The 26535-nt window shown below is 38.8% G+C and overlaps 1 protein-coding gene and 2 long non-coding RNA genes across 4 annotated transcripts; all 3 read right to left on the bottom strand.

Annotated features, from left to right (window-relative positions):
- Positions 1 to 344: 344 nt before the first annotated feature.
- On the bottom strand, positions 345 to 17708 carry LOC124673709 (rRNA biogenesis protein RRP5). Its single transcript, XM_047209750.1, has 40 exons — positions 17452 to 17708; positions 17157 to 17371; positions 16849 to 16989; positions 16520 to 16696; positions 15949 to 16045; positions 15223 to 15335; positions 15017 to 15139; positions 14869 to 14940; positions 13481 to 13573; positions 13222 to 13332; positions 12954 to 13076; positions 12620 to 12808; positions 12440 to 12514; positions 11856 to 11992; positions 11465 to 11599; positions 10001 to 10140; positions 9598 to 9663; positions 8935 to 9041; positions 8783 to 8863; positions 8605 to 8679; positions 8414 to 8515; positions 7655 to 7820; positions 7448 to 7575; positions 7021 to 7104; positions 6828 to 6928; positions 5406 to 5559; positions 5236 to 5310; positions 5016 to 5160; positions 4251 to 4857; positions 3962 to 4022; positions 3330 to 3475; positions 3071 to 3254; positions 2901 to 2999; positions 2522 to 2826; positions 2271 to 2447; positions 1998 to 2094; positions 1762 to 1917; positions 1457 to 1693; positions 1287 to 1370; positions 345 to 774 (listed from the first exon to the last, which is right to left on the bottom strand). The coding sequence occupies exons 1-40, from the start codon at positions 17627 to 17629 to the stop codon at positions 667 to 669; spliced, it is 5664 nt and encodes a 1887-aa protein (XP_047065706.1). The 5' UTR covers positions 17630 to 17708; the 3' UTR covers positions 345 to 666.
- Positions 17709 to 20139: 2431 nt separating this feature from the next.
- On the bottom strand, positions 20140 to 22946 carry LOC124678096. Its single transcript, XR_006994329.1, has 3 exons — positions 22906 to 22946; positions 20751 to 22427; positions 20140 to 20646 (listed from the first exon to the last, which is right to left on the bottom strand). It is a non-coding gene; the product is annotated as an uncharacterized LOC124678096 (long non-coding RNA).
- A 36-nt stretch (positions 22947 to 22982) lies between these two features.
- LOC124676810 lies at positions 22983 to 25149 on the bottom strand. Of its 2 annotated transcripts, XR_006993805.1 has the most exons (5): positions 25083 to 25149; positions 24799 to 24979; positions 24628 to 24714; positions 23522 to 24120; positions 22983 to 23372 (listed from the first exon to the last, which is right to left on the bottom strand). It is a non-coding gene; the product is annotated as an uncharacterized LOC124676810 (long non-coding RNA). The 2 variants fall into 2 exon arrangements; XR_006993804.1 differs by having other exon boundaries at positions 22983 to 24120.
- Positions 25150 to 26535: the final 1386 nt, after the last annotated feature.

Raw genomic sequence — 26535 nt, 5'->3', positions numbered from 1 at the left:
TACAACAGAGGCCATCTGGGAGAATGAAACGCCCCTCAAGTGCAAGTTTTTTACCTAGCTAGCAATTCAGTATCAGTTCTAGAACTCAGATAGTAAAGTTCAGCATCGCCTGCAAGATAAGATGGTGGACTATTATGTCTGCTTGCAAGACGAGTCCCTGAGCGTGACAATGACCATCTAGCAATGGCCAAGATCTAGTCATCAACACAGCAAACACAGAGAAGCCGGTGTACAAATTGGCCATTTTCTAAGCATCTCTTCGCCAAATTCTGTTTCATTGGATACATAATATGTAATTGCTGTTGGAAACAAATTTCTAATCCTTTCGAAGAAAGTTATCATTATGTTTGAAGCCAATATACTTGTTACATCACACACAAAATAACAATGTCATATTTTGCTTCCTACAAGAATATTAATAATTATCGTTATTGCCGTCAAAATACAAATACAAGTGTGCCAACGCAAAAAGAAATTGGTGCGGGCATGGGGACTCGTACAAGCTGTAGGCGTGACTGTATTCTCTACCACAATCACGCCACGAACAAAATTGCAGACCTTTCAACAACAGCAGCGTTACAAGAGAGATCAATGAATTCCGTCTGCTGGTCTCCGCTGTCATGCTTCCAGGAGGGAAGCAGCACCTGCAAGGTGCGGTTTCGCACATCAGGCTTTCAAAATCTCAACATACTCCAATGCCTTCTGCTTCACATGCTCGATTCTTTCTTCATCGCCCTGAGACTTCTCATATCTCAGGTACTTCTTGAACAAGAACTGCAAATGCCGAGCATATGAAGAAATTAACATTAATCGGAATGGTATTGAAGCCTTTGTTAAAAATGATGACATGAAGTTACTGATGGCAAGTATCAGGTACGGTGGTTTCCTTGGTGAAACAAGTAAACAATCTTTCCAACCAATAATTAAGGAAGTCCCACAGGGAAATAGAAGAGATAACAGCAAGCCTGTTCGGGTAGGCCATCTAATTCTCCGGGAAGTATTAGTTGAAATCCCCTAAAAGTAATATGCAGGGAATCTAAGAGAGATATGCAGGGAATCTAAGAGAACCAAACACCAAATTACAACTTAGCTAGCTCCATAGAACGAAAAATGAGAGGAAAAATGCATGAAACGTGGAGTTCACTACTGCTGAGAAGCCTCTGTTCAAAAAGTACGCTGAGAAGCAAGAAGTGCTACAAGAACATATGATTCAATTTTATGCATCTATATGTTGTTATACTATTTCAATAGTAGCTAGACTAGAATACACAAAGATTGAGCCAAACCTTCATCTTTTTTGGAGGAAGACTAAGGCATGTTACCCTATCAAACAACGCCCGTATAATCTCTGTGTCACCAACTCGAATCTCCTAAAAAAGATTGTGACTGTCAATATGAAACTGAATAAGTTGACAGAATGACAAATAAAGGCAATTGATTGCAAATGCAAAATTACTTGGTCTAGGTAAACACTCCAAAGATCTGTTCTTTTTGGATACTCCCGTAGGATCAGCTCAAATCTGGATCTCCCTTCCTCAGGCACACCGCACTTGAACTCCAGGATAGCAGTCTGCGAAAGAAACTTTATGCGCTTGCTCTGTGGCAGGCTTAGAAGCGCACGGTTTACAACGGATTTGATGTATTCAACATCCTTCTGTTGACTGAGAGAAAAATGAATGCGGCGTAACCAGATCTGCAATTGCACCATGTAATGTAAGTCATAAATTTGCTTCAATACAACCAACAAAGCGACAAACTAACCTTGCATGAAGTTTTGAATCTTTTGGTCATTCTATCAAAAAGTTCATCTGCCAGTTCGTGCTGTTTAGTCCTCTCATACATTCCAAGAAGAGCCAAGTGCACCTTCTTGGGATCACAGTACTGCAATGCTCTTTGGAATATCTTCTTGACAGCATCCTTGTATATGCCAACAACAATTCAGTATCACCAATTGGGACAATAGAAAGAGACATAATATAGTGTTGTTTTTAACTTACCTCCCGTGGACTCCCGTATTCATTTTCAAGGTTAAAGTATGCTACCCATACATTTAGTTTCTCCTCCTCCTCTCTAATGTTTATTGTTCTCAAGGCCCTAATAAACACGAGGAACACTTTTATTAATACGAAAAACTCAACTAGATATCAAAGCATATAATAAATTAATAAGAATTTGATGGAACATTTTTATCCAGAAAAGTATCTTCCTATCACCACAGGATATTCGAGACATCCACAAGGTCTGAGATGGTCATTATTCTGCAGATGTACCTTTCAGCTACTGAGCGTGCTTTCTCAACATCCGCAAGGTCTAACAAAAATGCCATATAGTTTATCCAGACGAAGCTACTATTTGGAGAGCTCCTAACCAACTTCTCAAATTCATCCGGAGTCTGCGGTTTATCTTTCTGTAAAGCCCTGTCCTCCAAGGCACTGATTTCGATTTCCCTGAAGAAAAAACAGGGTGTGAAGAGCCTGGGATGCACTGTTAAAGGTACAAGGAGAATGAAATATGTGAAAACCTTTGCTTTCTTTTTCTTGTCTTCTCCTTTAACCGTTTATCGCTCTTTTTCACATTTGATTCAGTTCCATTAGCAGTTACATGACCTTTCTGACCACTCTCTTGGTCAGAACCTTCATTTTCATCCAAGGAGACCTGAAGTGGTGGAACAGAAGCCCTGGGCTCTGGTCCCGGAAGAACAAAGCTCATGTTCAAATCTCCAGACATCTCAGGGCAATGGCTGATGTCTGTAGGAACCCTTTCATCATCAGAGTCGAAGTAAGATTTCTTCAGGCCAAGGGACACTCGATGCCGTTCCACATCAATCTGAATGTAGAAGGAATGTGAATTTTAGCACAAATTCATTGCAAACGACCAGACCAACCATAAATAAAACTTGCCTTCAAAATTTTGGCTTTAACCATATCACCAGCTTTGAAGCAAGAGTTAATATCAAGAACTGGTTCATCAGAAAGTTCTGATATATGACACAAGCCCACCTACAAAACAATGATCTATGTAACATACCAGTTACTGACAACCACTTGCAGAATCAAGGACAAAAATATACCAGTTCGCTGCTCTGGATTGTCACAAATAATCCATAGGATTCAACCCGTTTAACTTGACCATCAATGATGCCCCCAACATGCAGATCACTGTAGCTAATGTCACACGACTTCTGCGATTTGCTACCAGTGCTCTTCCTAAGTGATACCTCAACTTTCCCTGATATTGGTTCTGCAGACAAGACCCTGCAGGATTTTTCAATTAGATCGATGAGAGAATGTTCCTAGTTTTATGAGCATTTGTAAATGCTGAGATCTAACCTTCCCTGTACAAGCATTCCAACTGAAAAATCCTTCTGAGGATTTTCAACATACTCATCTGACAAATTTGACAAAATAATCCTAGCCTCAACCATTCGAGAAAGCATGACGAAACATCCTTTGGCATTCACATTCTTCACATAACCCTACAATGTTAGAAGCAAATCATGTTACTTTACTGTAGAAATCTTTATATAAATTGGTAAAAACCACAACTTCACATATACCAAAAGCCAGGATAATCAAGAAATTACAGCAGAGGGCTTTCTATAGGCCACAACTTTGAATACCAAAAAAGCCAGGAAGTCAAGAATATAAATTCATTTTTCCACAAACTGCATTAGCAACAATTTCTATTCATTTACATGCTCAGTTGCTCACAGCCCAACAAAACAAAAACTTAACTCTAAAAACAAAACACTATAAATAAGAGGGGCTTATAAAACTCCCTTGTACGAAGAAGTATAAGAAAAGGCATTTGTGCTCTATTATAACAACTTATAAGAAGCCCTCCCAAGTTCTATAGTATCAATGTTGTAGTAATAACATGACGCCACCCATTTACTGCTACAAGTTCACATTTCTAGATTTTCAGACAAATAGAACATTGCTTAAAAGTGAGAAGAAAATACCTTAACCTCTGTACCGGGGCACAGATCATCTATCTTCTCAAACCGGGGAGTGCAAGTTGCCCTACAAAACAAAGTACATTAAGTGCTAGACGGGGAAAAAAATCGTGCAACTAAAATAAAATGACTTTGTCCACAATATTGACCATTCTGACGGGGCTATTTTATGCGGGGGGATTGGGTCATTGTTTTGCCTCAGAAGACAATCATGGCACAAGCAATCCCACACATAAAAAAAGACAGTTGTTCATTAACTTCTTGCAAACAATACTTTTGCAAGTGAGGGACTTACGAATCATCAACTAATCTTGAGTGATCACTATTTGCGCAGATAATTGATGAGCGAAGTGATAGGTCAACTCGGACAGAACCTTCAGACTGGCGGCTTACAGCCAGGACCTTGCATTTCACAAACTGACCTTCGTGGAATTCAGACAGGGGTTCAGGAACCCATGAATCAACAATTTCAGTATAATGGACCCTTCCATGTAGATGAGGTCCGATCTTGATGACAAGCCCACCAACACCAGGTAGAATCCTCTGAATGCATCCACCAATGATATCTCCTTCCCTCGTGTGTTCAGCAATAGAAGAGACTGATTGTTCTTTGACATTCTCAAGCATGCATTGGTTATCAAGCGCTTTCAGCCTCAATAATTTTTTCTCTCTGTTCACACCAATAACACGTCCTTTAACTGCTTGGCCGACACTATAACGCTGTTGGAACTCTTTTAATTCACTGGGCTCAACTGAACTATCAAGAATAAACAAATGAGCCATAACATCTCTTGATAAAGTTAACCAGACCCACTCTTTATCCACCTTGACAACATAAGCACGCACAATGCCATTAACATAATGATCGAGTTCAGCATGAAGGAGACTTAACTCTTCCGACCCTGTTATTTTTTCAATCGGACAAAAAAAACCAGCAACCAGGAAACCAAGTAATCAGAAATCAGAAGAAACACCAAACATATGTAGCAATGTTTAAACTAAAAGGAAGCAGTTGCATATACATGAAATGGACAAACAGAAAGATTTTGGTACAGCATACCTTTAAGCACAGATGGTTTAACAGATAGTTCCCATTTCAAATTCCTTCCACTTTTTCCTGAATGTTCTGCAACAATTCTTGCTTGGATCTTTTGCCCGATTCTGAGATTGCTAAAAGGATTCTCACAGCAATGTTCTTCAAGGACCTGAAAGAAACATGTCATCAATCACTGATCCAATACTACATATGAAAATCACTTCAGATAAAGTCAGGTATATACCTCAGTAATATGAACTCTTCCATGAAGATTGGCACCAAATTTTAAAGTAAGCTCAAGTGGCTTGATATCAATAATCTGTGACCAACCAGGATTAATATTTATAAGCAACGTATGCGAACAGAGAGTTAAAAAAATGACTAAGCATACGACTGCTAAAAAAATGGTTGCACCTCTGCTTCAACAAGTGACCCAACTTTGTGGTCTGATTTCTTCTTAGCTCTTTTAGAACTAGAGAGACCCGAATCCTGAGCTGATGCTTTCGGGAGTAGGATAAGTCTTCCAGAAGGGTCAGAATTTGGGATACTTCCAACAACAACAGTAATGCTGCAATAAAACAAGGACAAAATAAAAGAAAATATAGTCAGTACTGTAACTGCATATGCACCAACAGGATAACACTTGTAAAATTCTAACGTCAAGCAACTTGAAGAAAAGCTACTGACAGCCTTACTGCAAAAGAAAATCATATAGATTTGTGGGTCTTGGGAATTACAAAAGGTACATGTCTTAATTTTTGCCTGTGACGATGCAATACACAAATGTTGCTTTCCACTTAACTAAAAAACTGCCATGATAATATACAACAAAATTGCCTGCAGAGTGGCAGATACTTCTCTCTCTTTATATGACACGAGATAGGGCTCGATGCATTTTCGACAGTGAGCAAATTGAAATCGCAACAACATAAATGTGAAGCTCAACGGCATGGGTCAAACCAAAAAAAAAATGCCACACTTCACAGCATCTACAGGACTAGACTAACAATCACTGGACTGGGTTCCATTTAAAAGAAGTGAACAATGTATAAAAGATCAACAATAATGCAACAATGCAGATAACAGTATTCAAAACATTATAAATCCAGTAAAAGGTGAGCATGTGAGCTGCATCAACATTTCTACCAGCCAAGTGAGTAGGTGCAAAAGAAGCTTGGCATCGGCTCGAGCAAAACAATGATATACATAATTTAGTATGTAATGCGTATGGTTCAATCAAACTAGTTCAAGTGAGGTTCAAACTTTTCATAAATGCAAATATTCAAAGTTGTGCTGCATTATCAAGCCACTTGAATTGATGATACGCCACCGTAGTACATAAGAGTGCTATGACTAGTTGGAGCCATCGACCTGGGATTATTTCCGGCGATGTAAACTGGCGTCCTGAAGAACACTACCCCTTTCAACCCATCGATCTAGCCATCTACTCATCTGCGACCCTAGTCCCACAACCCCATTCCTTTACCGGGCAGATCCAGATTCCTGGCAACTAGCTATGTTGGCTCATGTTCGCCTCATTTAAGCTCCTAGATGCCTTGCATGTCCAAATGATAGGACAGTTTACTAACATATTATGTTTGAGATAGTAACATGTGGCAACAGAACCAAAAAAATCAGAAATAAATCATACCATGTACAATTGTAGATAAAAGGGGTAAATAAAGTATCGTCAGTGGTATCTCAAAGCCTGATCTATAGTATGGGTACTTCATATATTATTTGTGTTCTAAAAGTGAACCATTTGACTTTTGGTCCCCAGCAATTCTAAAAAGTAAATAATGCAAGCAATATACTGAAGTAAATTCACGTGATTACCGCTGTCCATAATCATAGTTGTGATGAGGAAGCAGTTGTGAGTTGTAATCCATCAATGGAGCAAAGCCTATTGCATAATTATACTCGGGGACAGAAAGAACCTGGATAGAACAAAACAAAGAGAAAAGAATAATAAATTGCTCAACCAAGTAAAAATAATATATTGGACAGATGATAAGAGTAAGTTGCACACCACATAGCTGTCTTTGACTATCTCTACAACTGCATTCACTTCTTCGTTAAGTTCCAAGTCCAAAACCGCAGCTCTGTGACGTTTCTGAAGTGCAACCAACAAACCAGTCCAAGATAACAAAAGTTGGTGTCAAAGCAATTGAAGACTAGTAAATAAATTGAATAACCATGCAGATGTTTTATTTGGTGAAAAATGAGATTCGGAAACAAATGTTGACAATTTTTTCCAGAGTTAAGCTACACAGCTAAGAGTTCAGCCCATCAAGCAAGCACTGCAGATAAGAAGGGCAGTATAGCAAGAAACATTTCAATGGAGATAAAATACTAAACTATGCACAAACAACTACTAGAACTAAATGACCGAAATATTGTTAGAGAAGGCAATTCTTAATCAAACACGTATATTTCTGAGAAGGGCCTATTATTACCTTCTTTTTTCCATCCTTGCTGACACTGTCAACTAGTTCAGGTTTAAGGGATACATTTACAACTCCATCAGAAAAATCAACAACCAGACCTATCACAGAAGACCCCACTTTTACAGTATTGCCACCAACTGCAAAAGAAGTACATTTTCCAATGATCTTCATCAGTTAAAGTTAATAAGGCATAAAAGGAGAAAATGAGCTACTTACGTTGATGATGTTCAATTAGACCAACAACATCTGGATGATCTTTGAAGTTAAGGATAACACCATATTCTTCTACTGCTCCCACCTCCCCCTTAACCAAGCTACCAATGCCAAAAGATTTCATCCAATCATGAGAAGTACTAGGACCTGAATACTTCAATGCCGCAATCTAAGCCAACAAGGTAATACCAACTGTAAGTGTACACGTTAAAGCATATTCTAGACATGGTTAATATATATCAAAAACATAGAGTACAAAATAGTAAAATACTTAACAAATCAGAAGCTCTTTTGTACGATATTTTCAAATGAACCATAGTAATGGTATTTCAACCTAGCAAAGCTTAAATTTAGAGAGTGGACTCACATGAACCAACAGTGCTGATAAGCCCATGGAGCAACAAAAAACACAACTTATGTACCCTAAATTATCAAATAACTTCATAACCTACATGCCAGAGGTTCATGTATACTTAAAACACATGTGCATCAGCCATCAGGTGACAATTAGTCCTGCATAGCTTTTCAAGTAGCTAGCAAGAAGCTGCTATTCCATGTTGTTTCACACTGACGCCTACACATCCATTTATACAGGTAAATACAATAGTTTTGTCAAGTTCGGCTAAACTGGTCTCCACAAGCATATAATTATTGCACTTGTAGATTCCAACCAGACATCGCCAATCACTGCTTTTATTTTCGAAGAGTTGCACAAAATACCACATTGCCAGCATAGCAGCTACAAATGATTTGGACTCAGACCTTTTTGTCCAGAAGAAAATATCCTTGAATAAAGGAACAATCAGGTGAAGAGCACATGGACTGTTGGAGTGAAAGCTTCACCCGAGCAGAATCAGCATTTACCTATAACAAATAATGAACCGTTCAGAATACAAACCAAACAACAAAGTATCCAAACATGAAACTACCAACAACAGAATGTAAATACTTACATTGAGGACATGACTCCGAACTGATTGGCCAACACAGAATGCATCGGAGAGCTTTTCAATCGGCCTATCAACTGCCTTTGGGAAACAATATTAGGCTTTCTTTTTCAGATAAAAGAGAGAACGCCGAAGCCAAGACATGCAAGATAAAAAGAGAGTGAAAGAGGCAAGGCATGCTTACTTTATCCTTGGGAGAGAAACCAGTTAGGGGTCCAAGAAAGCGAACAAAACAACCAGCCTCTATAATGTTGCAAATATAGCCCTAAGACAAAAAAATACATGTCAACTGACTTGCTCATTAAAAAACTAACTGAAATAAATTAAGAACTTTACATGAACTACAGCTCCCGCTTGCATCTGTGATATCTCTGATGGAATTTCATTAGCAGTGTGGATAAGTGAGGGCTTAGCGGAAAGAATTAAATTTTGGCCTTCGGCATCTGCATAGCATCATACAGAAAGGCAATAATTAGTCAAGTGAACTGACATCCACATGAATAAAAGAACCAAAAGTACATCAAGAAATATCTGTAAAACCAATTGATTATATGAATAACATGCTATCCCTTTGTTCCTCAAAAGAAGCCATATAAATTTTTTCAAAAGTCAAAGTGAGAAGTTTGACCGAGATTTTAGAAAACTAACAAGTTGCATAATTCAAAGTCAATACCATTAGATACATCGTGAAATATATTTTCATATTATATTTATATATAGTAATATAGTTGTTGATAGTTTTTCCTACTGTATGTAAGTTTTTCCTATGTACTTGGTCAAAACTATACATCGTTTGGCTTCAGAAATAATTCATAAGATTTCTTTCCAGGAACAGAGGTAGTATATACAGACCTAGTAATGCAATAGCTCAAGGTTCATCATATAGAAGCACAAATATTGGTAGTACATTGTACTCCCAGCAGGTGAACAACAGGTGGGAAATTGTCATTTATTCATAAAAACTGAATAACGAAAGAGTTAGAACTTTCATGACTTTACCAAGAACCAAAAGCTGGCTGAACTCGTGGCCAGGCTTCAACAAATTCTTCAACTGAGCAACTTGACCTAATTAAGAAAAAAGGCAATGGATGAACAGAACAACAATCAACAGATGAACTGGGAAAAAAGAAGTGTGCATGTGCAGGCCCATGTAATTTTCAGTAGTTCATGTGTGGGGCCAGGGGGGAGTCCTAACAGAATGGACTAAATGATACCTAAGGAGAAAAAAAAACTGCAATGGATGAACCAAACAACAATCCACAGATGAACCGGGGAAAGAGAATTGCGGATGTGCAGACCGCGTGCATGTCAGTTTCAGGAGTAGGTGCCTGTTTGTGTGTGGGGCCAGGGGGTGTACGAACAGAATGGACTAAATATTTCGCAAATCACAGAAAGGATATACCATGATAATCTGCCAACTGTTCATTGAGTATAGATCCCTTGGAGAAGCCATTGACACTGACGACAACAGCTCCAGGAGTAAGTCGCTCCACAACACCAGAGACAATAGTACCCACCTTTGCAGTATCAGCTTGAATGGCCCTGCAAAAAGTGATTTGTTTTTTGTCAAGCTACACAATAAATACGAATATTGCCTGCCAAAAACCCAGGTACCGGTTTAGAAACCAGGCCCACCTTTTTCTGGCTAAAAGTTGGTTCTTTTTTTTAAGCTGAAAACTGTATGGGAGGCCCCAACAGTAAATTTTATTAAAAGAGAAACATTGTACAAGAGAGACGAAGAATGTACAAAAGGGCTTAGCCCAGGGCATAGCCCAAAGAGACTACAGGGAGTCTAGCCAGGCAATAAGAGGATATTTCAGATCATCTTTCATTCTGTAAGAAAGAAGAAGAGGTCTCTTTTAAAAGAGAAGGACCAAGATCTAGCAGAAGGCGCTATATTATCAAAAACGAGTGTGTTCCTATGCTTCCGAATATTACAGCAAGCCGTGGCAAAAGCTTCAAAGAAAAAGGCTCTTCCAAAGTTATGTCTTGCAGCGGTAATCATCTGAGGAAGTTGTAGACTGTCATCCAGTGAGATGTTAATTGATTGCCAGCATTGTCTGCTGAAACTGCAGCTCCAGAAAAGATGGTTCCTGGTTTCCAATGACCCATTATCGCAGATTTGGCAGAGACCATTGTCATTAAGATTGAAGCTTTTCCTTATTAGCATGTCCTTTGTGTTTAACCGGTCATTAGCTAGAAGCCAGAAAAAATATTTTATCTTAGGCGTGCATTTTGACTTCCAAATCCAGGGAGAGATCGGAGCCTGAATGTGTTCAACATGTAGTGTTGAAGATCTCAAACTGGTAGACTGCACATATCCAATGACAACCAACATTTCACGACAGGAAAAGTATTATTCCTCCACTCCCAACATATCAAAGTTGTGAGAGATGCAACCAAAAAGAAAATACCTTCACCATATCATCTTACTAGGGATATATCTAAAGATACCCCAACACTACCATATCATCTTACTGGGGACATATCTAGTGATACCAATACTTAAATGACGCCATCATAGGAACGTCAAAATGATATCATTTGTGTTGGTATCACTGGATAAGTTCACCCTCTTATTACATACACAAGAGCAAATGATTGTACACTGGACCTTAACCCATCAAGAACTAAAACTGATCCCATGAAAAAACAAGGACCAATATAAAAATCAAATACAGTACGTAGATCTTTTAAAAAGAAATAGAAAGATGATAGGAAATATAATAATCAAATGACCTTCCAAATATTGAAGAGAGTGCAAGAACAAAATCAACTCGTCGGTTACTTGTAACCATGTAAAACAAAACTGGATATGAGCAAGTGAGCAGAAAAAAAAAATAGAAGAACAAGAAGGAGCATTCACCTATTAGAAGATGTTGCAAAACTAACATTTAGTTTCCTTGAAGTAGGGATCACACTGACAATTCTACATTTGACAACTTGTCCGACATGATAAACACTTTCAGCTTCAGTGCCTGGCTCTAGTCCAATCTCAGATCTAATACAAATTAGGAAATATATGTCAGAGGCATATGTATATATTCAACAAAGCAATAGTAACTACCAAAAACAGCTTAAGACAAATCACGCTCAAACTTCAGATTTTCTATTTACTAAAATCATCACTGACAGAAACTTCAAAGACAAAAAAAAAAACATATTTAATCATTAAGATCATCACTTGAGTATGGACAAACTGTACTGCGGTTAAAAACATCTAGCTGATGAATTTCATAAGAAAATAAGGAACCAACCTGCTAACAAAACCCTGAACTCCGTTGTAAAATCTCACAAAGCATCCATGCTTTTCTATTTTAGTAATCCATCCATGAGTCACTAAACCGATCTTTGCATCAGCATATGAGGCCAACACTTCAAGTTTTGACTTGACCTGAAGGAAATCCAGAATTTTATTATTCAACTCCTACTCAGGCAACATAACCAACGCTGCAAAGCATATAATTTCAGCCTTGATTCAAGCTTATAGAAGAATGAGGCACAGTGTGAAGAACAAACTTCCTCCATCCATACTTACATGGCGCCCAAATATTTTGAGTTTCAACTTTGACCATCAATTTGATCAATAAAACACGGATTATGCGCCACAAAGATTATATCACTAAATTTCAATTTAAAACAACTTTCCAACAGTATAATTGTATGACATGACACTCATATTTTATAAGTCCAGGTGATGGTCAAAGTTTATTCACGAAATGTGAAGGCACCAAGTAAATAGGGCCAGGAGAGTATTCCGTGATGCTCTATAAAATATAAAACAATTTGCAGGATAACCAATATTTCGACGGTGAGAAGACTAAGAGTACAGTTTATGTACCAGAGACTTCTTGTATGTCACTGTTATTCTCTTGGATTTGCAACCCAATACACGAAAAAGTAGTTCAGCTCCAACCTACAAAGAGAAACACCTGGTGTGTCAATTGTGGACAGGGCATGCATCTTAATCATATAGCAGTTTCATGATATGTGCAAAGAAAACAAAAGAACACCATGGCACCTTAAATTTCTTCGGTGGCTTTACAACATTGTCTAACTCAGACATGTGAGGAAGCGGACAAAGTGCTTTCACACCACTGGAAAACTGCACAATTGCGCCGAAAGGCTCAACTGTAACAATCTTAGCTCTAACTACCATTCCTGGTTTGACATCAGCATGGGTGAAAACAGAACCTTCAAAAGCGCTGTCCTGCAAAAAGATACAATATCCAGATCCTCAGATACCCACCTATTTTGCTAAATCAGTAAGATGGTACAAAATTTAAACATTGAAAAGTAAACAGGTGAATATACGGATATTCAAAAGTAAACAAAGACATAGAAAGATTGATTACTTTTAGGGTGCCTAATGCAACTCCCTCAAGATGTCGCACTCCGAGTACACGGACACGTGTCAAGCTGCCTTCCCTAAATTTCTTCTCCACATTCTTCACATCCTTGTCTGATACATCATGTATCTATAGTCGCAATTGTAATATCCAAATATTAAGATAGATCTTAATGAAAAGCAAAATAAGGCATTCAGTGATGGCAAGCAACAGAAGATGGGCTATGCTTAAAACTGAATAGGCCAGCCAACAGAGTATCCAGAATAACACATACGCTAACAAATCCAGGTGATGGAGTTGGAGAGGGTATTTCGAGAAAAAGACCAGCCCTTTTATCCATCCTCAGCACCCTTGATTTATCATAAATTTCTCCAACTTTAACATTCTGCATTGAGAAATCAACAAATGAGTAAGACTGGGACAGGAAAGCCTCACTTTAACTATACTGTATATTCAACAAAAGTATACAGGCTTAGATGGAAACATTAAATGATGTATCAAAGGAACTGAGCACTCAAAACCAGAAAACTTACAATAGGGGGTACATTAAGACGAAGTAAATGTTGGTTCAATGTAAGCCCAACCGCTCTTGTCGATGGATCAACAAATAAGATCCGGGCGTTTACCTGCAAATTGTAGCACAAAGGGGAATGAAAAAATCACACATAAAGTCCATGAAAATAACCAACAGTTCACGGCTTGACGATTTATCTGGATAATATGCTTCAACAACAGGGCCATTGGTTGGAAACTGGACAAAAGCAAACAAACGCAAGAGGGACGACCATCATGCAGACCAAGACAATTTCAAATTGTTCGAATAAACTTGCAGCAAAATGAACTTGCGGCATGCATGGACCACAGCATTGCGTGCTAGGTTTCTAGCCACAATCCACTCAGATAAATGTGGCAAAGAAAGCAACTGAGGGTGCCAAGTTTTCCCGCAAAAAAAAAAGGAGGGTGCCAAGTGGGTTAGCCAGCCAATATTTTGCCACCATGATGCCACAGTTTATTGTCAGCTCCCGTTCCAGATGTTGAAAGGCCTCTGACAAACGCCTTTGACCGTTTTTGCAATTATATGTTAGAGAATAAGATTAAAGATAATTATAAAAAGTTTTTTCACAATATACCTAAATATTTTAATGTGACGTTTTGCAAGACAAAAATGTGGATCTGAGTATAGTGATTTCTTTTTTTTTTCAGACTTCGTCATTTTTGTGTAGCTCAGAATACGAAACACTTCGAGTGGAAAACATCATTAGCTACTTTTAGGATTTTGTTTCACAATTTTTGGAAACCTGTAAGTATAATTCAAAAATATATATATATGCAGGGAGCACTGGTAGTCAGGAGCCAAAAGGACTATCCGAATATCTATCCATTTTTTGAGAAAATTATCACAGCATAAGTCATGTGACGCTAGTCCTCATTATGACACAATTTGCACTCTGCAGTTGCATGACTTTTGCAGCATTACAGAACAATTTGTTTTATTTGAACACCAGACAAGACACAAAAACAGGACAGATATCCATGTAGCTTTCTTATCTATTAGAACCATGCGAACAGATGAGTACCCTGAGCAGTAAGGAGTAAGCACTGAGCAACAAACAGAGATCGTTAACAGAGACAAAAGAGAAACCTGGCATAAAGAACTAAGCAGTTAATAATAACGTATCCTACACTTAGAATCTAAGAGTAAAAAAAAAAAAAAACAAATATGTTCTGGTAAGGAATCACAACTGCCCAATACAGTTTTGGTTCCAGTTCAGGTTTCCAAAACCCTTACACAGAGGTTCTACAAAGAGAAAAAATAGTAAGTGCCAATGCATGTAAAATAGGTGCAAACTGACCCATGCAAATATCTTAGACTCTTTGGCATTAACAATTAACTAATGGACAGGGAAGAATTAATATATACCTTCTTATTCTTACTGTAATCATCTTTCCAATTACCAGAGGGAAAGGAGTTTGACAAATTAAAAATATCAGCCTGACAAGGAAAGGAGGCTAAGTGAGCAAAGCTACAAGATAAATATACGCAAGTGTTGAGGGAAAAAAGGACGTACTGTTCCAGTGAAATAAGTAAGAAATGATAGCATGATCCCATTTTCAAGGACTGAATGGACACGTGCACTCATCATCATGCCAGGAATTAAATGATCAATAGAAAGGCCTTTCAGATCTTTAATCTAGATAAAGACAGCATTGTAAATTAGTGATAACTAGATAGTACAGAATAAAATGAAGAGCCATTGACTAAAATCAACCATACAATAGATTTAGAGATCAAGTCTTCATCGGAACTCAAGTGAATAATAGACCGAGGTTTATCAATCGCCTTGACAACACATTGTATGAGTTTTCCGGATTCAGTCTTCACAGTTTCTACAAAAGAATACCAGTCGGTTAACTCTTGTCTATTTCTCAAAATGGAACATCATGATGAACATTTCATAAAGCTGGAGAAGGATCAAAGAGAACTTTTTAAACTTAACAGTATACAGCACTTCAGGTAAATCAGTACCGATATTCCTAATAATGGTTAAGCAGTAAGTTAGCAGACACCCCCGCAGTCTGTCTTAATATGCCAAATCAAGAGTCAAGACACGAGCAGAGCTTACAAAATACTGAATTTGAGTTCCCATTTTAAAAAAAGTTTGCGCCCTGGGCAACCACTGCCTATATTAACAGTTGAAAACAACAAAAGGATACATCTGAGTTATTTAATAAGTTTACCTACAACTCTACAAGTAAACCAATTAACAAGAAAAAAAACTTGCAGGCATTTTCTTCAACAAAACAAAACTGCTACAGATTAAATTATTGACATTATAAGCCCTAAGGAAATATGCCGCTATAAGCCTGTAAGCTACTGTGTTGCTCTGTGAATAGCAGTTATCTAAAGCAGCTAATGTAGACCAATAACTGGCATTATAATATATGAACAAACAGCAAATAATTGTAACTATGACCTGACTAAGCAATCACCAATGTCTACCTTTGTCAGCTTTTGGCATGAATCCACTGAAGGTGGATACTCCAAAATAAAGAATGTAACCATGGTCCTCAACGCTTTTCACTTGGGCAGTGAGTACCTGAGAAACATAACATGTGAGAGTTGGCTCAGAATCTAACCTATCAAGTGTGGCAGAAGTATAAAAGAGAAGAGACAGCCTATTGAGCAGACTATGGATGCTGTGGAAGTACAGTGTGAGCAATAGCGCCTTATGAAAGTTCAGTTTGGCAGGTATATAAAAGACTGCCAACTCAACTGACTCTTAATAAAGGAAAAGTGACTAGGCTAGAAATAATTTAATAATAATTGCCGACCATTGTTCCATTAAAATTATCGTTGTTTAATATGCATTGCAAGGATGCTTCATTCGCTGCCATTAGTGAGCCCAATTTAGGTAGGTGAGCTCAAATCTGAAAAAATATCTCCAGAACTAAGATGGATAAGGATAAGGAAAATGTACATAATTCATGTTGTTCTGTCCTAAGAATTAAGCCGGTATCATGCATATCGAGAAGCAAGGCAAACTCGGGTAGAATCAAGGTGAATATAATACCATTCCGTCCTGGATAGCATCGAGAGAAAGACCCTTGTACATCCGGCTCAACCGCAACGATAACCAAACCCGTTTGTTAACTTTTCCTTCTTTCTTGTCATCGTCCACTCGCAGAACCATGCAAGGTACAAGCTGACCAACATGGACAACTTCAGCACATAAAGTGCCATCATTATCCTGCACGAACAAAACCAGGTTCGGAGTGAAATAGAATAACTAAAATCAATATCAGCATCAGTTAAACACTTGAAGGAAAAATAACTAAATTTTTATTATTTCTGGCAGAATATAAATTGCAACACCTTGAAGGAAAAAAGAAGAGTAAATACCTTGGTATTTCCATGCAGAGCTATATCCGAAACTTCCTCTGTGCGAACAAAGCCTCTCATTCCACCAGGTAGACTTACTATAATGTCCTTTTGGTTGACTTCGATTACGACACCCCAAAGCTTCATATTGGGTGAAATATTCTGAGGAAGAGAAAATGAAATGGTTAGCATGGCCGTTTCAGCCACTGATTCATACATATTATAGGGGGTTGCAAACTAAATCCTAGTTCACTTATATTTTCTAATCCTCTTAACTTGATATATTGTGTGGACAAGGTTAGGGCACTGAAGATGGAGAGAGTGGAAACCTTGAGGGTTATGCGATTCGCAAATCGTGGGAGCTTCCCAGTGGTAGCACTACCGAACAGGGTGCCCAACTCGTCGTCACCGGTGTCCATTCCTAACGAGACGTTGGCGTTCCTCTTCTTCTTCTTGTTTCCCGTCCTCTCCTCCTTGTGGAACTCTGCCTCGGCCTCTGTACGCGCCTCGGCCATCTCATCCCTGCTGAGGAGGCTGCGTCCTCCTGCACACCGAAAACCCCACATCAGAAAAGTAGGAAATCGGCAGGCGAAGGGCGGGGCAAGCAGCAGAGCAGTTACTGACCTCTGGGGAAATCGCCGTCGTCGGCAGCGTTGAAGAGAGCTGCAGGCTGCTGCTGCTGCTCCTCTATGGCATCCTCCTTATGGTGGTTTTTGAATTCCTTGCGATTAGCACGCAGTTCCGGCTTGCCCGGGCGGTCCGGTCCCTTCTTCCCCTTCTTCCTATCTCCGTGCGGCGCCATGGCGAGGCGAGGCGAGCGCCCGGAGTTGACGGGATGAGGGTTGGACCAAGAGTTCCAGAGGCGACGGGTCTGGGGCAGCGGCGGCGCCGACGTATATGGGGACAGGGTTTAGGTTACGCGAGGTTTTAGGGGAAGGGGTAGCCGAAGCCGACAGCGGCCCAGTTTCAGATCTACTCTCAGATTTGGCCCCAACTCATCTCATAGGCTGGGTCTCAGCGCTAGTCCTATACTCCTATACACCGACCTAGTCGGGTAGTGGGCCTAGCCCATTTTCGTTTTCATTTTCTGTTTCTGTTTTTTTCTTTTTATTTGTTTTCTGTTTTCTTTTCTTTTTTGTTTCCTTTTCTTTTCTGTTTATTTTTTGTTCAAATTCTAAAAAAGTTCAAATTTGAAAATTATTAAAATTTATATTTTGAACATTTTTAAAAATTTGGGAAAAAATATTTTCCCAAAAAAGACATTTGAACATTTTGAAATCTTGTTAAATTCACAGTAGTTGTAACTTTTCATCTTCTATATGCACACGTAAACTGGCTAAAATTCCTGATGCGTCTAAGTCGTATTAAAAATTCAATTTTTTGCAGCAAAAATTCTCAACAGATTCTGCCTCTCAATGTTAGATCCATTCTTCTGAGTATCAAAATAATTTTTGCTTGGGACTTTTGATATGCTAGAATGAGTAAAACAATATATGCTCTCTGGTTCATGAATATATAAATTTATTTATGATTAAAACACCTGCAAACATGATTTTTTTGTACCTCTAATGTCACCCCATAGAAAAGAAAGGGAAGAAAATTTTCTGTTGAAGTTTTTCACAGTGAATGGAGGAATATCACACTAAAATAAATTCAAATATGGTGAATATCATAAGCTTGGGGATGCCCATGACACCCCACTCGACTCATTCTAAAACTCCTGGTTTCAGCACCTCTAAACTCTGGGTTTTTTAACAACATAAAATTTTCTTACAAACTTGAAACGTCCTTGTTTTATTTGTGTCTAGTTTTTTTAAAATGAAAGGATCGTCATATTGAATGTTCATAATGCATATGAATGAGATAGTGGACCAAACTCTCTTATCTCTGAATGATCAAATAAAATTAAGTTGCATCATTGTAAAACAAAAGGAGGAATGCCTAAAACTGAAATTTATTATGTGTATGGTATTTCTAGTTTCACATGCTCTATTGGGTGATGATTTGATATGTGCCTTATTCAGTGACACTTATTACTAGTACTAGATTTTGATGTGCGCCTTGGCGCACGACCCGTGCAAGTCATGGATAGGTGGAAAATAGTAATAAATTTTCATAAAAAATATTATGAATCATAATAAATTACAAAAAAGAGAACAAACATTAATATATAAGTACAAACATATTACATCAACTAACAGTTTCTGATGTGCACACAGCGGCGAGCCCGAAGCAGGTCCTCCTAGAACTCATGTACCCCGAGCGGCACCAGGCTCACGCCCACACCCGCTGACATGCCCTTTTGCAGTAAGACAATATGGAGTAGGCACCATTGTTAAACTTTTAAAGTTCAATAAAGACTTAGAGAACTTAGCCTTTTTAGGCCAGTAATATTTTAATTCATTCAAAAGTTACAACAATCAACAATAAACAAACGTGAATCACGCACATAAAGCAATTGCATGCTATAATTAAAGACTACGACACCCATGGTAGTAGGAAAAATTAGAAAGTGGGCAATGAAATATAGATGGGAATCTGATTTTTTATGAGAAATGCATTGACAAAAGAAATAGAACAAAGAAGAGAAGAAAGTAGGTGAAGCAAAAAAAAATTAGAGAGGAAAAAGGGAGCAAAAGAAAGAGAAAATCAACAGAAAAGAGAAGGGAACAAAGAAAAGGAAAGACACATAGGTTCATCGGTGGAAAACATCCCTCGCAGATCGAACCAATCTAAGAGTTGTCACCAGTGCAGGACAACTTGATTGCTCTGAGGAAACATATAGATGAGACGAAACATGAAGACATCGATGAGAGAAGAAACCATGTGAACTTAGGCTGAAGGACACATAGCGTCCCACATATTAAAATATGGACTAAAATCACGACACTTATTATTAATCCATGGCAGTGCAACAATGGTGATAGTGGGCCATTTTATCAACAGGATTGGTTAAGAAACAATGCTGGTGGGCTGGGCCTGTTTAGTTATTCAGGGCAGTACATGGTGCTTTTTAATCACATTTTTCCTATTTTTTGTCGAATGTATATTTATCAAGGATGCACCGTACCTGCTCCTTCAATTTTTGCTTCAATGTCTGATGTCTGATTGAGAGAGTGAGAGAGTGAAAATAAAAACAAGAAGAAGCGAGTGTCTAAAGAAAGGAACCGGGATAAGATGGACTGTAGAGAAAAATGGTAGGAGCTCTATTTATCGGCATGTATAGTGATGAGGCTCCGTGGCCGGTCGAGATCTGTTTTTTTAAAAAAAAAACTAGTCAAGATCTAGTCTGTAAAATGGGAAACTTCATTCTGTACACAGCCAACCTGGGTCGTGGCCCTCTAGCAAAATTACAAATTTTCTAGTACCCCTAATACTTGTACTACCGTGGCCTTTAGCCCAGGAGGCCCAAATAATCCAATCGGTTGAGTCATTGACCAAACTCCGTGATTCTTCTCAACACTTCTTCTCATTCCCCAAAGCTCTTGCCGTCTGGTCCGACGATGCCACGACGGAGTGGCGGGTGGCGAGTTGTCAGATGGCTGCTGGAGTTCGTCTTCTGACTTCTCCGCGCCCAGAGCTCAGCTCGGGTTCGTCTCTAACCCAGGTTGAGCAACGAAACAACTACCGATTTGAGCTCCAGCCCAGTTGTGTTGCGACCACTGCTGAAGATTCCAAGGGCGCTGCAGGTTTCTCTCTTTCTCGCTGATGTAATTTAGTGTTTCTATTTTTCTTCTCTTGCTGGTTGGTTCCAACGACGATTGAGCTCTACCGCCGGTCAACATCAAGCACAAAGAGGAGTTGGTGAAGGGCAGGCACCTGTAGCGGATAGAGAATCATGGGAGGAAAATTTGTTTTACATGTGCTAGCTAGTTGCATAAATCATCTCTGAGTTCCTTTTCTATGCTAAAGAAAGAACTTACAGTGTTCTGAATTTTAGGTTCAGTTTGCCTGATACACTGAATTTTGCACATTACGCCCATATGAATAAGGTGAAACTGAAAAGTCAAAGTAAAAAAACTAAATAACACAAAGTAAAAAAACTGAATAAGGTGAAACTGAAAAGGTCATCACTAAGTGAACTGGCTATGATGATCTGGAGTAGTACAAAGACAAATGAGATAAAGGACAGACCTCAATACGCTGACTACAACTAAACAGAGAGCACACTGAAGGAAATATCTTTAGTAATATAGTATAGAGCAAACTGGTAACGAAAAAATATACATAATAATGCAGTAGGATGATCTAAGCTAAATAAGATGTATCTGCAACTGCATCAACTGCTGCAGGAAGCTTGAGCGCTGAATATCTGTAGATCTCTGAAGCCAATTCCCTGAATGTAGTTTCGCTCCTGCAGTTAAGTGATGGTCGATGTAAGCCCTGAGAAAACGAAAATTAATGAAACACAGTAGCCATATAAATGCATCATACATTAGGAAAGAGGTGCACAATAGAGCTAGCCATACCAAAAAATAAACCTACATACATATCACATAGAGATTATCAAGCTTGCATCTGAACACCAGCGCACATTCCATGGAAGAATAGGACACTTTTCTTACCTGCACAAAAAGTAAGCTTTCATGTTTACACAACAATACCTTCCCAAGTAAGTCAAGCATGAATTTACCAAAGAAATATTTTTAGTTGGATATAGCATAATTGGAAACCCAAGTCTGGAGATTCATCCATTGATAAAACAAATGAAAATGTTATTATTTTCAGACAGTAATTCAATGATTTTTCATTACAAGAAATGAACTTAGTTTTGGACCAATTCAACAGATGACAAAGAACACAATCAATGATATGTGCAATAGTAATGAAAAGAGGGAAACATATAGAGATCAAGCCACATGGTTGCCGAAACACAGTGCATACTCATTCTAGTTCATGCCGGCTAGGTTTTTCCTAGACTATGATATGTACATGACATTACCGAAAAAAAAGCAACAAGCAGGAGAAAAAAAAACGTCAACCAAGCTGTAACACATAATGGTAATGGCCAGGCCATTGACATGAACGAATAAAACTGGCATAGAGAGTAAATAGAGCAGTCAGGAAACTTGTGCCAATGTGATAAGCAAGCATTAAATAAAGCGTGAATAATTGTGTTAGTGAGAATTCCCAAAAGCTTCTGGACATAGTTAGTCACACATCTTATCACAGCCTGTATTGGCCAAGACATTCCCAAAAGCTTCTAGGGATAATTGTGCTTCATGCCTAGCCGAACCAGGAAGAACAACACATTCATTGTTAGTGAGAAAGGATAGAAGTATAGAATATAAGCTCACATAAAATCTCTCTCCTTAACATCCTGGTACAGTGGAGCATAAATATAACATATCTTAGCAAGGATTTTAATCGAGCACCTAGTCATAGACAAAACAGATTTGCATAAGCAAAGATGAGATGTTCTAGCTTCTAGGGGCTAAATCAGATAGGAGGAGTTTGGCTGCACTTTTACCTTGGCCTTGACCTTTTATGAAATAAAATTGTGGAGGGCAAGATGACTATGGAGATGCACCTGGATTAGTAGGGAGAGATAAACCTGTGAGTTGGTAGTCCCATGCGATTATAATTGACCCGCATCTAGCCTGAAAAAATGAAACAATTATCTTATTACTGAAAATAATCCATAATTTAGCAAAGCATCAAAGCCAACTGTGTAGGTATAAACTAAAGCAAGATAATAAATTAATGGAAAATATTACTTGAATTCTTTGTAGCAAAAGGACATTCAATATAGCAAAGCATCAAAGCCAACTGTGTAGGTATAAACTAAAGCAAGATAATAAATTAATGGAAAATATTACTTGAATTCTTTGTAGCAAAAGGACATTCAATATCCAAATAATCCAAGTCACCAAAATCATTACAACTATGCAGTTGGCTTATTCTAGTAAAGTATATTGCTGCGACATATAAATTTCAGAGATAACTTATTTGTTGAGCCTGCCTGGATTTTTATCGAATACCTTCTAGACATAGAGAAAAGGAATCTACAGAGAGAGATATCATGTGAAAAAACATGAGAAAGGGAAAGAGTACAGGAGGAGAACGAGAGGTGTGAACCTGCAAGTGGACTTGTTCTTGGCGTTGAGGGTCACGACGGGGTGCCATGGCAGGTGACGGCCGCGGCCCATGCTCCTCCTGCCGGCGAGGATGAGCTGCACGGGGAGAAGGAGATGATTCCAGACCTAAACTTGAAGAAATTTCATAGGCCTTGAGGATTTAGTCAGTAATGCCATGGGGGAGAGGGGATCCCAGCACAAACCCATCTCCCAACGAACTCCATCTTTTCCCCTCCCAAGCAGTAGAGAGACACACACATAAAAGCAAACGGGATGAAAAAAACTGGAAGGAGAAGAGGCAGGGTAGAGGGAGGGTGGCGGGCAGAGAGAGTACCGGGACTGCCAGCGCGCCGCCGATGAAGGACGGGGCTGACACCCACGGCCCGCCTCACCGGAGCCGACGAAGACCGAGGCGAGCGAGGCCATGCCAGCCAGAGCCGCATGAGGGAGAGACGGAGTGCATCATAACTATTTAAAAAGGAAAAAACAGAAAGCATGGTGACCTCGCAAGTAAATGGAATTTGAGAGAAACGAATGAGGTAATCATGAATTAGAAACTTCTTAATCTCCTTCAATCCATAAATTGCAAAATTGTTAAAGGTAGATGCAGTACTTACTGTTGGTTGGAGCTAAATTCAGGAAAGGTAATCTTGTGTGCATGACAGAGCATAAAGAATACACATGAATTGCGGAAGCTAAACTGGCTACTCAACTTCCCCAAACCACTCTGCTAATTGTTGTTTGACACCAGAAGACAAAATCAATAACCACAAATTAGAATAATATAAACCTTGAAAAGCACACCTGGGCGAGTGTACATAGCAACAAAAGAATGAGAAGCACACCTGCAAGAAAACAATACTAATCAGCCTAATCTAGCAAGGTAAACTAAAATGATAGGTATCCTAAAGTTTTTGATCCAGAAATAAATAAAACCAAATTATATTTTCTCCTAAAAGAAATCTAGCAATGCAGCAATAAAATGTATGAAGTTTTCTCTGAATGTACAGACATAAAAAGGCAAAAGGAAATACTTTCCATGCATTGAAGAAACATGATACATATTTGGCCTTGAATTACTGCCACACAGAGAACTGATCCATAAAATGGACCTCATATGTCGGATGAGAAGAAATGCAACAGGAGATAGCCGCTGATTGTATTCAGTAGTGCACCATCCTCTATAATATATGGACAAATCCACAAAAATAGTGCCCTGAATACAAAGATGAGCTTGTCAACATAACTGGAAGTAATGATTTAGGTAAGAAACAGAACCACAGCTGGAACAGGTGGCATGGATCTCTATTTACTAAACTTTGCATCATACGAGCTTGCTGCATATGGAATACATGAAATAAAAAGATTTTTAAAGGTGTTAAGCCTACATATATCAAGGAGAATACGAGCTCAATTTACTTGGGAATAGGCTCAGCTAAGCCAAAAATATATGTATGTTAAGTGATTGAGTTTATCGATAGAGTTCATTTGCAATTCTTAACGGCCATGTACCGTGGGATAACTTGCACCTATATGATTATAATTTTCTAGTAATTTTCAGCAGTTGGATCCCCTCCAGTTATAAATACCCCAAAAACATAATATCCTAAGAAGCTTAACACTAAGAATTTCTCAATACACAAGGAGTATATATGAAAAAATGCAGTTTCCAGTACCAAAATCAGTTTTGAAAAAGACGTGTGATCAAAGTAGAATTATATACCTACTGTCTCCTGTCTCCTTTTTTCATTGATGAGTGCTGACTGATTGCATGATCCTCTTCAATTCTTCACTCTATTCTTTTTCACACCTTGCAATGCAGAATTATACATCAATATACTAATTCAAAATAGACATAACCATTGAATATTAGAGAAGTAGTCTTACAGCCTACCAAATAATATGCAGCGCACTCTCAGACTCCCAATGTTCAATAGTACTTCCTCCATAGTGTAGGAGATAGCAACAGGCTAGCATAAACTTATTGTTTGAATTGTCAGACATGCCTCTGCCCCCAGATGCCAAATCGGGGGTAACCGAGTTAACAATCTGGACATGTTCATGACTATCTTTACCTGGATCCACCCCAGAAGCATTAAAATAGCAAATATTATTGGTAAGAACAAGCGAAGAATAGCAAGCAAGCAGTGAAGAGATAAGGCATTAGCCATGACTTACCTTGCAGATGGCTGGAGAGGTGACCTGCGGTTGCGAATACACGCAGTACCGCCGGCAAATGGCTGATGCGGCGGCCTAGTTGGCATTGATAACAAGGATCCAATGAATTATGAGTTTAATAGATCCCCTTTAGCAGAAAGACCTATATTCCTTGCTCATTATCAGACAATCACTTACTCATGGAAAACCCTTTTCGTTCCGCTTAGCCCTATCGGGTATTTTAGTGATAGGTTCTATAGGAACTGGACGATCCTATTTGGTCAAATACCTAACGAAAAATTACGATTTTCCTTTCAGTAAGGTACGAGGGCTTCTTATTCCACAAGAACGAAAGCACCTTTTCATTCTTTCATATACTAGGGGTTTTTACTTGGAAAAGACAATGTTGCATACTAAAGGATTCGGGTCCATAACCACGAGTTCCAGTGCACTAGATCTTGTAACACTTAGCAACGAGGCCCTATCCATTAGTATTCCACATAAGAAATCCATTAAAAAAAAAATACAATTAGATTAGCTCTTCATAGACAAACTTGGGGTTTGCGAGCCAAGGTAAGATCGGCTCGGGATCATGGGACCCTTTTCTATCAGATAGGAGGGGCTCTTGTACAAAATAGACTTATAAGTAATAACCCCATCGAATCTATCTATATAAAGAGGCAATCGTGTCAGGAAGCGGGTTTTTCTTTGGCCAAAAGAAAAGGTACTTCGAACTTGGAACGAGCATGAATAGATTAACGAGACTTCTTTCTCTTTTTCGTTTTTCTGGCGGACCTGCCGCGCAAGATCTTTGGTCTTCCCCTGGCCTGGAACCGATGAAAAAAAGTGGATCGCTTCTTATGTACTCGCTCAGAATGATTCTTCTCTATCTATAGTTCATGGCCTATTAGAAGTAGAAGGTGCTCTGGTGCAATCCTTACCGACAGAAAAAGATTGCAGCCAGGTTGATAATAATCGAGTGCCATTACTTCGTCGGTCCGAACCAAGGAATCCGTTAGAAATGTTTTGAAATGGATATTGTTCTCTCTTTGATCAGGGATTGCTATATGAAAAGAAGTGGAGTTTGAAAAAGGGAACGGAATGCTCAAACCGGAACTGCTAGAGGAACTAATTTTCAATAGCATAACTTGGGCTCCTAGAATATGGCGCCCTTGGGACAATCTATTTGATTGCAGGGTTTTGTTTTGTTCCGAAGCAAAGATATCCGCGGGGTCCGGTTCGTTCGTCCTATTCTGATATTCAGGACCAAGAGGTACTGGATTCTCTTTCGGATAGGCCCTGAAAGGAGAAGAAAGGCTGAAATGCCAACGGACCTCTGTCTATTCTCTAATTCACCCGATCCGATAGTACCCGTTTTTGGAACGTCCAGTGCCAAAGTCACTGAATGGGTAAGTCACCAATCCAATCCCTTTGACAAATCGGGTGTCATATTAGATATCATATTCTATATATA

The sequence above is a fragment of the Lolium rigidum genome, chromosome 7, assembly GCF_022539505.1.
Source record: "Lolium rigidum isolate FL_2022 chromosome 7, APGP_CSIRO_Lrig_0.1, whole genome shotgun sequence".
Taxonomy (NCBI): Eukaryota; Viridiplantae; Streptophyta; class Magnoliopsida; order Poales; family Poaceae; genus Lolium; species Lolium rigidum.
The sequence above is the reverse complement of the archived record's forward strand: the minus strand, read 5'-3'. Positions and strand labels throughout refer to the sequence as shown.

Bases quoted from the DNA above. Each gene is read 5' to 3' on its own strand.
- LOC124673709 (XM_047209750.1), bottom strand. From the start codon at position 17,629: ATGGCGCCGCACGGAGATAGGAAGAAGGGGAAGAAGGGACCGGACCGC. The intron at 17,372-17,451 runs GTCAGTAACTGC...TTCGGTGTGCAG, and splicing joins CGACGGCGATTTCCCCAGAG to GAGGACGCAGCCTCCTCAGC. The intron at 2,448-2,521 runs GTTTTCACATAT...TTTTTTCTTCAG, and splicing joins ACAAGAAAAAGAAAGCAAAG to GGAAATCGAAATCAGTGCCT.